General features: G+C 41.6%; 2 protein-coding genes across 4 annotated transcripts; one reads left to right on the forward strand and one right to left on the reverse strand.

Annotated features, from left to right (window-relative positions):
* Positions 1–293: 293 nt before the first annotated feature.
* LOC130723020 (uncharacterized) lies at positions 294–1,025 on the reverse strand. Its single transcript, XM_057573928.1, has one exon. It carries the CDS (start codon positions 1,023–1,025, stop codon positions 294–296), a length of 732 nt encoding a protein of 243 aa, XP_057429911.1.
* A 2,624-nt stretch (positions 1,026–3,649) lies between these two features.
* LOC130722173 (PWWP domain-containing protein 5-like) lies at positions 3,650–9,132 on the forward strand. Of its 3 annotated transcripts, none has more exons than XM_057572822.1 (4): positions 3,650–3,811; positions 3,994–4,722; positions 4,845–7,113; positions 8,401–9,132. In XM_057572822.1, exons 2-3 carry the CDS (start codon positions 4,005–4,007, stop codon positions 7,103–7,105), a joined length of 2,979 nt encoding a protein of 992 aa, XP_057428805.1. In that variant the 5' UTR covers positions 3,650–3,811; positions 3,994–4,004; the 3' UTR covers positions 7,106–7,113; positions 8,401–9,132. The 3 variants fall into 3 exon arrangements, with proteins under 3 accessions (XP_057428805.1, XP_057428804.1, XP_057428806.1); XM_057572821.1 differs by lacking the exon at positions 8,401–9,132 and adding an exon at positions 7,955–8,337 and having other exon boundaries at positions 3,651–3,811; XM_057572823.1 differs by lacking the exon at positions 8,401–9,132 and adding an exon at positions 7,955–8,337 and having other exon boundaries at positions 3,651–3,811; positions 4,851–7,113.
* Positions 9,133–11,945: the final 2,813 nt, after the last annotated feature.

Consider the following 11,945-nt stretch of genomic DNA (forward strand, 5'->3'; position numbering starts at 1 on the left):
TCGTCCGCGACGCTCGGGGCTTTGGCGACGCGGTGGAGTTCTGTCTCGACGTTCCGCCGATCGGCGTTTGGGGGGAGTCCGGTCTCGGTGTCTTGGAGGGGTCGGTGTCCGCCTTGGGGGTGGCGAGCGCCGGCGCGGGAGGGCCCCCGTCGACACAGCTACATACCTGGACAGTCTTCCTGCTCTGATCAGTTCCTCCACCTTGTCCTTGAGGTTCAGGCACTCGTCAGTGTTGTGGCCCGGGCTGTCGTGGAACTCGCAGAATCTCTTGGAATCCAGCTTGTCCCCTCTCGTCAGGAGTGGGGTGGTCGGTCTCTGAGGTCGGTGGAGGCTTTCTCCCTCAGGATACGTGAGAGGGAGGAGTTCAGTGGGGTATAACTATCATACTTCTTCCGTTTCGAATTCCGTTCGTCCTGACCCTTCCGTCGGGACTCCCGGGTCGAGGGCTGGTCCTTATGTTCCTTCATCTTCTGTGGTCCTTTGATCGCGAGTGTCTGACTCGCGGCTCTTAGGGTCGCGGCATCCTCCATATTTATGAATTTCTCTGCTCGATCTAGAAATTCCTCTAGAGTGTTGGTTGGCTTGCCGTCCAGCGAGGTCAGGAACGGTCCTGGTGCAAGGGCTGCGGTAGCCAGGACCAACCTAGTGTCGGGGAGGAGACCGGTGATATCGCCGGCCTCTTTGTTGAACCGATTGAGAAACGCTTTCAGAGATTCCTTCTCTTTTTGCTTAACCAAAGCCAGAGTCTGCGCGGTCTTCGGTATGCTGCGCACCGAGGAGTACTGGGCTAAAAAGCAGGTCACGACCCCGTTCCAGTCGTGCAGCGAGTTGCTCGGTAAATTCTGGAACCAGTTCATGGGTCCTTTTCCAAGGCTCATGGGGAAGCATCGGCAGTATAAAGGGTCGCTGGCCCCAGCATACTGCATCGCGCCCACGAAGAAGTTCACGTGTTCCTGCGGGTCGGAGTCTCCCTCGTAGAGTTTCACTTTGGGCCGTGCCCACCCCTGAGGAAAAGGAAACGCCATGATCTCCGGGGATAGAGGACCTCCGATCGGCGCTGGATAGGTGACAAGCGCGTTGTTGGACCTGGGGCGGTTGTACGTCCTATCCCGAGTCGGAGATGGGCTCCTGCGCCTGGATGGGCTCCGGCGGGGGGAGTAGCGTCTCCGCGGTGTATGGCTGGCCACCCGCTCGGCCGCGGGTGCCCGGCGGCGTGCTTCCTGGTAGTAAGGGGGTGGGATCGGGCCCCCGTTCGTCTCCTCTTCCTGGGAATACGCGGGCAGGGGGCGCGATTGAGTTTCCTGCTCTTCAAGTTGTCACAGGCGTGCTCGGAGCATGTGAATCTCCTCTTGAGCGTCTCGAATCCTCATACTATGGGCCTGCTCTCGCCCCGCCCCATTGTCCTCTTCCATCGCCCGGATGCGAGCTTCCAAGCGGCAGAGTGCCTCATGGGCCGCATGTGGGGTAATGGCCGCGGGTTCCGGCGAGCGAGGGGGCTGTGGTTGAGGAGTCGGGGGAGGAGGATGTTGTGGAGGAGGGGGAGGAGTTCTGCGGTCCGTAGTTTCGTTTACAGTCTCCACATGGCCCTCAGGAGTTGGTACAGGACGGCGCGAAGTTTGACGTGTCTCTACCATAGCTTGCTAGTTGGTGACTTGAGGCGACGACACGCGGTGTTGGGGAAGAGTTTTACCAGATCCCCACAGACGGCGCCAATTGATCAGGGAGAGATCAAGCTACCCGTTGACAAGGGGTAGGAGAGAGGGGATCTGGACGTGTTGAAGGACTCCAAGAAGGCAAGGTCCCGGGAGGGGCTCCTGCAAGACACTCCGATGCTAAAGTCAGTGAGGGAAGTTGTAAGAATGGTGAGTTTGGAGAGAATACGTTACCTTTAGCTTGAAGGAGTGTTCCCTTTATATAGGAGAGGTAGAATTAGGGTTGGAGCCATGCAACGTCATGCATGGCTCGTACTTGGGGGCACGGACCACCGTTGGATCTCCTGCTGAGGAACAGTGATCCAACGGCCTGGGGGCCCCTACGGATCTGCACCAGCCAACCTACCCCCTAGGGTAGTTGGCCTAGGTCAACCTCTACGTAGTGGGCCCCGGGCTCCTTGTCCTCACCCTTGGTGGTGGGACCCAGGAGTAGGGGTCCTTAAACTCCCTCAAGGTGTCCCCTAGCCGGGACGTTCCGTGGGGCCCAGCCCCGTCCCGGGTGCCCTGTCCGTTCCCGGTCAGGGTTCCCAGAACAATATGCTTGCTGAAAATTTGGGGTAACATGAGTTTCTTGAACATTACGTATTAGCTTATCCAACTTAGATTCATATGCTTGCCTCAGCCTCAGAACTCTATCTTGTTCCTCGTTCCTTACACATTCTGAAACATGTGTGGATTGATGATGCAACAACTGCGGATTAATTAGTTCATGATTAATCATTCTTTTCTCGACCATTTCCAATACCTCTATAAAATAAAACCTGCTTAGTCAATAAATTAACAAGGTAATAATTAGTAATTAAATTACATGACGTAAAGTTTGAAAGTGATAAGAGAAGCGTTTGAGTGTGATGAAGTGAAATGTCGATTGTGTGAGAGAAGGGTGAAGTGTTGAGTATGTGACAAAGAATAAAGATTTAAAGAGTGACATGCACACAATGAAACTCACCTAGCATGAGGGGGAGGTGTGTCTTTATGTAGCCTTGCACTCCTAACTCCTGTCCCCTGCCACACTTCCTTCGTGCAGATTGCAAAAATTGGTTTTATGTTGAGTACAATAGTGATCCAACATAGAACCAACTTTCGCAGCCATTGGCTGCAATAATGACACAGTTGGAACTCGCCCCAAACTAGGCGGTTTACGTACACACCACTACATAGTAGATGTGTTGATAATCGATCTAATCCAATAAAAACTAAAAAAAATATAAAAAAGAACATCCAATCAAACTGAAAACCAGAAAAACAATTTTTTTTTATTGGATTAGATTGAATTTTGGGTTTGATTTTCAAAACCGAATATTTGCAAATATATATAATTTATCTATAAATATATAATATCATTTGTAATATATTAACATCCTTATATGTTTATATATTTATTGTATGTTACATACTTGTTTATAATATTTTAGTAAATAGAGTTTCAAGTAATTATTTAAATAAATATAGACCAAATGAACACATTATTATAAATTTTCAAAATATTGGCTAATGTTATAATTTATAAATGTTATATTAATAATATAAATTATTTATCATTGTATTAATTATATATTGTATATTTTTAAGATTTATATACTACAATCTCAAAAAATAAAAGTTAAACTAAAAAAAAAAATCAATCCAATTGAAACAACAATAAATTGGATCGGATTATAATTGAGTTTTGAAATAAATCCATCGAACCAAAAACCAGTAAAATAGAACTACATAGTTTTTCAAAAACAAATCGATCTAATCTAATCCGCGAATATCATCCATGCGCCAAAATGTGCCCCATATGTTTCATAAAAAAAAGAGGCAAATTGTTAATTTTTTTTTAGAGTTATTATTTTTACTTAAAAAATAAACCGGATTTATATTGGTGGTGTGGTCACACACACACACACTCCCCAACACCAGCACGTAATGTAAAGAAAACCAAACGATGAAAATCGGAAAATGACAAGAATGCATTGTGTCCGGATTAAAGAAAACCAAACCTTCGTTTCTCAGTTTCTCTCTCTAAGAACCGCACGCACTCTCTCTCTCTCTCTCTCTCTCTCTCTCTAAAACCCACCACGAGCTTAGCTTTCACTTCACCAAGATCTACCCCGGTACTGCACTCTTTCATTCATGCCTCTCAAATTTTGAATATTTATGCTCTTCTCTTTAATGGGTTTTCTTCAAAATCTGTTTTTTTGTATCTAGCTTTGCAGTGTTTGTGTTTTCTGCAAAATATGTTTTTTATTATTTTCTTGTGGTTTTGTTGAATTGTTGAAGTTTTAATTGTTGCTAGATACACTCTCCATGGAGGAACCAGAGAAGGGGTTGTCTACTTGTACAACTCTAGAATCCCATGATGAGAAAGTGGGTGCTGAAACCCTAGATGGGTCTGGGGATTGTGGGGGTCAGGGTTTTTTCTCAGTTGGAGAGGGCGGGCCTTGTAACGGGAAGGATGTAATGTTGGAGGTTTTGGGTTCAGATGTGTACATAGATGGTGTTTGCACTCGTGGGAGTGACGCTGAGCCGAATGTTCAAGTGGGTTGTGGTGATTCGGTTGAGTCTTACTCGGTTGTCGATACAACATCCAGCTACATTGAAGTTCCCATTATGGCAAATGTCGGGGCTGATGGGGCCCTGGATCACGGGGTGTCAAATACTAGACGTGATAATGCTTTTCGATGTTCATTAACAGGTAGTTCTGTAGGGGGAGAAAATGATTGTGGAGCTCTAGAAGATGGAAATGATGTGACATTAGAAACATTGGATGAACAACAGAACATTGCTAACTCGCATGGTCATAAAATAATGGAGAAAGAAGCACATATTTATGACAAAGTTGAGTTTGATGATGAGTTAAATTCAGTTGGAGTGCAGCAAATGGGGAACAATAAAGTTGATGACAACTCCAATAATACACTAGAAGATGTGGCTGGGGGAATGGAAGTTGCAATAGACAAGGCTCCTTTGAATTCTGAAGAAATGCAGCGCTTTCGCTTTCAAAAGTGCACTGCAGAAATTAAAGGTACAATCTTTGTAATCTCGTAGAAGTTTATTTTCCAGTTCAAGTAGTGGTTAAATATGAAAGTGCTTTAGGAAATGAAAATATTATTCTAATTCCAAATAATGATGCTTGTAATTCTGTAGCTGCAGATACATCAGTATCTTTTGGGAGTGAGAAAAATTTAGATGCTAATGCAATATCCATGATTGTGGAAAAAGATACTCATGTTGCTGGCCTAGGGCACCTTGCAGTGATGGGTGCTGTAGAGGAAAAAATCCATGATGAGTCAAATATTAGGCAAAATGTTGAACTGCAAGTTGGCGTTTCTGAGCAGGTTGGTTTAAATGGAGGTCAGGAAAATGAAGATGAATTTAAGGAAGCTGGGCAGAGCAAAACAACAGATGAAAATGCCATAAAACGTGCATCCATGAAGCTTGGGAATTCAGAAAAGGAAGGTGAGTTTTCTGTATCTGATATGGTTTGGGGTAAGGTGAGAAGCCACCCATGGTGGCCTGGACAGATATTTGATCCCTCAGATTCATCCGAGAAGGCAATGAAGCATTATAAAAAGGACTGTCATCTGGTAGCGTATTTTGGGGACAGAACATTTGCTTGGAATGAAGCATCTCAGCTAAAACCTTTTATGACACATTTCTCTTCTATTGAGAAGCAGAGCACTTCAGAAACATTCCAGAATGCTGTAGGTTGTGCTTTGGATGAAGTCACCAGACGAGTAGAATATGGGTTAGCATGTTCTTGTATACCTGAAGATACCTATAACACAATTAAATTGCAGACTGTAGAAAACACTGGGATTCGGCGAGAACTAAGCTCTAGACAGGTGGTAGATGAATCTCTTAATGCTTGCTCCTTTTCACCTAATAAACTTGTAGAATTCATGAAAACACTATCTGAGCTACCAACTGGTGGCTTTGATCGTTTGGAGCTTGCGATTGCTAAGGCTCAGTTGCTTGCATTCTATCGTTTCAAGGGTTACACTTGCTTGCCAGAACTACAATGTTATGAAGACACCTTAATTGATGAAGATGAGGAAAAATTGAGTGAGATTATTGAGCATACAACTCCTGTAATCAAGAATGATGGTCAAGCTGGTCTTGGAAATTTAAAAACCCAAGGTAGCTCTCGTCGCAAACGGAAACATAATTTGGAGGACACCATTCATCTGACAAAGAAGGAAAGAACCATGTCAGAACTAATGGGTGGGACTCCAGATTCTCCTGGTGGTGATTATTGCCCTGATGTGAAGGTAACTGATAATCTGGTTTCACGTGGCCGTCCCAAGAAAAGGAAGACTACTGATCTCCATGCTGATGACTCAGGGCTGCAAGATGGGAGAAAAACAATATCTCTTGCAAAAGTTTCAAATACCCCAAAGCAGTCATTTAAAATTGGAGACTGTATTCGAAGAGTTGCTAGTCAACTTACTGGGTCACCGTCTATGTTGAAGTCTGGTGACCGGTCTCAAACCACAGATGGAAGCACTGATGGTTTTCCTTGGAATGAATTTGACGTTTCTTTCCCGAAACTTGAGGAGGCACCGAGGTCAGATGTGATTGTTCCGACAGAATATTCATCACTAGATGATTTGTTATCTTCACTGCAGTGGGTGGCACAAGAACCCCTTGGAGAATATAGTTTTCTGAATGCCATTGTGAGCTTCTTCTCTGATTTCAAGAATTCTGTAGTTGTGACTGATGATTTTGGAAATGAGATGTTACATACAGATAAAGTTGGTAGTAAAAGGAAGAAACCACCCATAGCTGGACCATCTGAAACATTTGAATTTGATGATATGAGTGATACATACTGGACAGACAGGGTCATTGACAATGGTAATGAAGAGCAACCAGCCCAACCACCACATGAGCAACCAGGACGTGAGCAACCAGTACAACCAGCACGGAAAAACCGGAAAAAATACTATCAATCTGTCGCTGCTGAGCCAGAGAAGCCTGTTAAAGTTAATCGTAGGCCCTATTCCAGGAAACAATATTCCGAGAGCAATCACGCTGAGGCTCCTGAAAAACCTTCTGGTTATATAGATGAGAATGCCCCTGCTGAACTCGTTATGAACTTTGCTGAGTTGGATTCTGTTCCCTCAGAAACAAACCTCAACAAAATGTTCAGGCGTTTTGGACCATTAAAGGAATCTGAAACAGAAGTTGATAGAGTAAGCAGCCGGGCAAGAGTGGTTTTTAAGAAGTGTGTGGATGCAGAGGTTGCACTCAGTAGTGCTGAAAAGTTCAGCATATTTGGATCAGCACCTGTAAATTACCAGCTCAATTATACTCCAAGTGCATTGTTTAAAGCTTCATCTGTTGCCACAACACAGGATCAGGAGATGCATCTTGATCTCTCCAATTTTGAAATGAGTATGATCTAAATTGTTCGGTATGTAATTCTAAACTATATTTCACATTCCTAGATATTAATTGGTTCTCTTTGATAGGCGTGCTTTTATGCTATTGTGAATTATTGATGGGTTATGCACTAGCTTCATTTAAATTATGGTTGAAGATCCAATGATCTTGGAAAAGGCTACTTTAGAATGAGCTTGTTTCTAAATTGAGCAAATAATGGTGTATCCGCCTTTAGTTTGATCAAAGGTGCTTGATTTAAGGGTGTATACTCCCTTACTTGCTAATTTTAAGACAAGCACACTTGAATATTTAAAAATATTAAGGGGTAGTTGAAACTTTTAAAAATATTAAGGGGCAGTTGCAATTTTAAAGAAATATGCCATCCACACATAATAGAACACAATTAGGAAGAGAATGCTCCGGAACACAATACTTTACGACCTAGAACTTAAGCGAAACAAATGATTTTCCAGAACAACCGGAGAGTTGAACTAGTGAAGAAATTATTTTGGGAAATAACGAGGGTATTATATCTTGGACCGTTTGATTATTAATATTTTGCTCACGTGATGTCAATAGGTCCTACAAGAATTTTATTTTCTTTCTTAGAAATGTCATGTGCATTACAAAATGAAAGTTCCAGTTCTGGAGCAGGTATTCTGAAGAATTTTTTAAGGATCTACATTGATGTTCAATTGTATATTGGCTTGAGAACATTGATAAGTAAATCATGCTTCCTTTGGTAGAAAAAAAAAATTTGAATTCGGTTCTTGTGTTAGATCTGTTCCAGTTTTATGTTTGGGTCAAATTAATATCCAATTCAAATGTAATATTCTATAAACAGTAAATGATGTTTGTGATTCTCATTTTAGGGAGTATTGGCAAAATAATGTGGCGGCATAAATTTGACTGAATGAATTGCGGAAGCAACTATTTACCGAGTGGCTGCTGAAGGAGGTAGCCAGAATGTTAATTCATCTGGTCATCCATTTTCTCTAAGGGATATATTGGCTGTAGGATTCCTTTATTTTAGCTCCATAATTCAAAATCTATTGCCTAGTTTTCTGTATAGCCTTTTCAACTGACCCTCTTTTGTAGTTGCCATCTCTCTCCTCCTAGATTTGCTTTAATTTCTGTAGTCTGAATACTGGTTTTGTATCAATATCAATCTGCATATAATACTCATCTGGAATTATACTTACCCTTCAGGGGGATAGATGTTAATGCTAGTCATATTGATTTTCTGCCTTGGTAATTTTAAGTGCACAAGTATGTTCCTCATTGAAATCTTCATATTTTGTTGCATGTGTTTGATAAGATATTGTGAGATCCTGATGAGTACCAGCTGGAAAAGGTGTAGGGATTGAGCTGAATTTAAGTACACATTGTGGTGAGGTGTATATGAAATCTCTAGCCAAAAGATTGCTGGAAGAGACTGCAATAATTTCACGGCTGCTGGCGCCAGGAACAGCTCCTCCACCTGTGGTGCGCTGGGCGGTTCAACCCTTGAACCTCATTTCAGCTGCCCCCACCACCACCGTTGGTGTACTACCCCAAGATCATCCACGGTTTTTGTTTGCATTCAGCAGTTTTGAGATACAGTGAGGGAGGGGTTGATCCGTTGATGCCTATCTTGAAGTCCGTGAACCAATCCCTATTTCTTTTCTATTTGCGGAAAGTGTATGTAAATTAACCTAGTGTGTTCCTATATCCTTTCCATATCACCAAAGTCTTGCCAATGGTAAGCAGAAAGAAATGCTTTGGAAATTTCCGAATGGAGAATGCATAAGTGGGAGTGCTGAATTTTGATCTTTATAGCACTCCCTTTCCTGAGTTTTCTGTTTATATGTTGGTCTGATGCTTTGTTCTACATTTCAAAAGCTGAACCAATTGATATGAATCTGAAGAAAGCAGGATGTAGCTATGCAAAGCAGTGTTCTACTTCTAGAGCTGTCCATGTGTCTACAACTTTTAGGCCTGCTCATTGAGCATTGTTTTCAGTGATGTAGATGACTTATTCTGCTAGCAATGGCTTTGAAACCTTGACACACCACTTGATCCTCTCTACTTGTAAGTTATGTAAGTCAAAGGTCCTGGACCTTAGCACTCGTTTCTAGTCGCAAACCTGGTGTCGGCTATGGTGCGTTAGTAAAACTGCGTATGCGCGGTACAATAACAACGAATTTTTCTAAACGTTTTAGTTTAGCCCTTTTTTAAAATTCAGGTTAATCATAGTTTACCCCTCATTTTACTAAAATTGATATCCTGCCTTTGTTGGAATATTTGGAAGTGGAGGAATAGCTTTGTGTTTGACCAATTACCGTGGCAGCTAGGAGAAGTTCTTCAGCGAATTCACTTGGATGTAGTGGAATTCCAGCAATGGGGAGGAGGCTCAGCTCGAAACGACTCTGTGGGTGTGCAGGACGTAACAAGAGTCACGTTACACACTGACGGAAGTTGGCAGCAGAGCGTCGATATGATGGGTGGCGGTGGAGTTATTAGGGACAGCGCGGGGCGCTGGGTTTCCGGGTTTGCAGCGGCGTTGGGGATGAGTGATGCGTTCAAAGCGGAGATCCTGGCAGCAATCAGAGGCCTTATGCACGCTTGGGACAGTGGATGTCGCGACGTGGCTTGCTATGTTGACTGTGTTCAGCTTCAGGAGGTGCTCATAGGTACTGAGAATGTTCATACCTTTTGGCATAGGGATGAGATTGAAATTGCTCGTGGGCTACTCCAGAGAGATTAGAGGGTTACGATTAATCATGTACCGTGGGAACAGAACAAGATTGCCGACGCTCTAGCCAAGATCGTTGTTCGTGAAGGTTGGGATTGAAAGATTTGGAAGGTTCCCCCGTCTGAAATTGTTCCCCTGCTTTGCCAGGATCTAGTTGCTTAGTTTCTTTGTTTGTTTAATTTCCATCTTGTACCAAAAAAAATAATCCCTTCTGTTCGCTAGGGTTCCATTCTATTTTTCCCTAGAAGTCCGTCCATCAGCATCACCGGAAACTCCACTGCCAATTACTCCCTCGACGACATTCCAATCACCCACCTCGACCTCTACTCCACCCCTTCCCTTGCGTCCACGACCTCCCTCCCCTTCGGTGTTGCACCCCTTACAACATCCCTTTCTTCTTCCCCTGTTTGCTGTTTCGCTCTTCTACAACTCTTCTTTATGTTTGCAGAAAGGGTTTATTTAATTTGGTTTTTGTCACATGTTTAGTTTCTGTTGATGTGCATGCACTGAATTTTTTCTCTATAAATTTCTTTTCCCTCTCCGCCTTCATGTGTTAGATTTCACATTAGCGTCAAAAAGACGAACCCAGTTGCCCTTGCTTGAATACCGCCCTGGTTATGTGCTTGAAATCGAAAATCATGGGTAGAAAATCCCAACTGTCATGAGGGACTTCATGACAAATAAAGATTCATTTTTAACGTTTGCACCATAGCAGCACCATGCCAACCTCATATATAGTTTTTTGGGCCCCAAGCACCAATTTTAGACCTCATTTTAATGTAGTAGTTTTCTAAATTTTACCATTTTTTTTGCTTTTCTAGTTTTTGAAAACCCAGTAATATATTTTAACATTCTCAGACATAAAATTCGGTTGTGTGTGTATTTTTTTTACATATTGGGTTTTTTTTGAAAACTTAGTATGTTGCTTTTAACATATTGGAGTTTTGAAAATATGGTACGTTGTTTGTTTTTCATATGCCGGTTTTAGAAAACTCAAGTGAATTTTTAATATTTCCATATTTTAAAACTGCAATTGTATTTTAACATTCTTGAGAGAGAACGTATATGAACCTTTTAAAAAATCACTTTTTTTACTTATTTTTTTATCTTTCTTCTACTCTAGATATTATTTTAAGGAAACTATTAAAATTAGCTTCTCATTATAATCTAAAAACATTATATTAAAAATAGTTATTGGAAAAGCTTACCCAAACACCTAAAGCATTTTAAAAAAAAAAAATTATTAAAAAATTTGTGGAAAAAAACATAATCAAATAGAAATAGGCTCTAAATGTACTCTTTTTTTTTAATTTATCTCCTTTTATTGTTCTAGTTTTTTTTATAAGCCAAATAGATTTAATAGAAGCACAATGGGTGCATCAACTCATCTACAATAAAATGAACAAGGTTCTAGCATATTAGATTGACATTCAATATGTTGACAGTACTACTGCAACTAGTGGGTAAATGAAAGAGTTTAATGAATACTCATCTTGAGTGTAAATAAGTTTTGCACCAAGAACCAAATCAAACTATATCTCATAGGACTAATTAGTTACATATTTTTTTTTAATTTTAATTAAAATAAAAATAAATTTCTAATGTGAGGGAAATTGGATGTTGTAAAAGAAATTTTTAGACTGCTTCTGATTTACCCTAGGTCTCTGTTTTTTCTTATTGCTTCTATTATCTGAATATCTATCTGATATTCTGATTCTAATGTAACTAGTTAACAGAAGCAAGTTGATGCTAGAAGAAACTGCTACCACTCACGCACGCATCAAGGGTGGTGATGAACAACTGCTACCACTCCAACTCCATGCCTTGCTTGATAAGCTGCTGCTGCTGCATCTACATTCTATTTTATCAAGTCTGAAGGTGGTGGTGGTCTCCACTTTACAGGTATTGTCCCTTTCCAGCACTCACTGCAGTATTATTTGGCCGTGTTAACTACATTTGTAAAATTTGTGCCTTGTTGTTTGTCTAAATTGGATCTTGTTTTGCATTTCGAAATAGAGACTTTGCATGCTAACTGTGATGCTCCCTGATTAGTGTCCTTAATTTTCCATGGAACCATAAAATTTTAATTAAACCTGTCTTATGAGTCCTGTAGAGGTGTTAATTGAGTT

Source organism: Lotus japonicus, chromosome 6 (genome assembly GCF_012489685.1).
Source record: "Lotus japonicus ecotype B-129 chromosome 6, LjGifu_v1.2".
Classification (NCBI taxonomy): Eukaryota; Viridiplantae; Streptophyta; class Magnoliopsida; order Fabales; family Fabaceae; genus Lotus; species Lotus japonicus.

Bases quoted from the DNA above. Each gene is read 5' to 3' on its own strand.
- LOC130722173 (XM_057572822.1), top strand. From the start codon at position 4,005: ATGGAGGAACCAGAGAAGGGGTTGTCTACTTGTACAACTCTAGAATCC. The intron at 4,723-4,844 runs GTACAATCTTTG...GTAATTCTGTAG, and splicing joins GTGCACTGCAGAAATTAAAG to CTGCAGATACATCAGTATCT.
- LOC130723020 (XM_057573928.1), bottom strand. From the start codon at position 1,025: ATGGCGTTTCCTTTTCCTCAGGGGTGGGCACGGCCCAAAGTGAAACTC.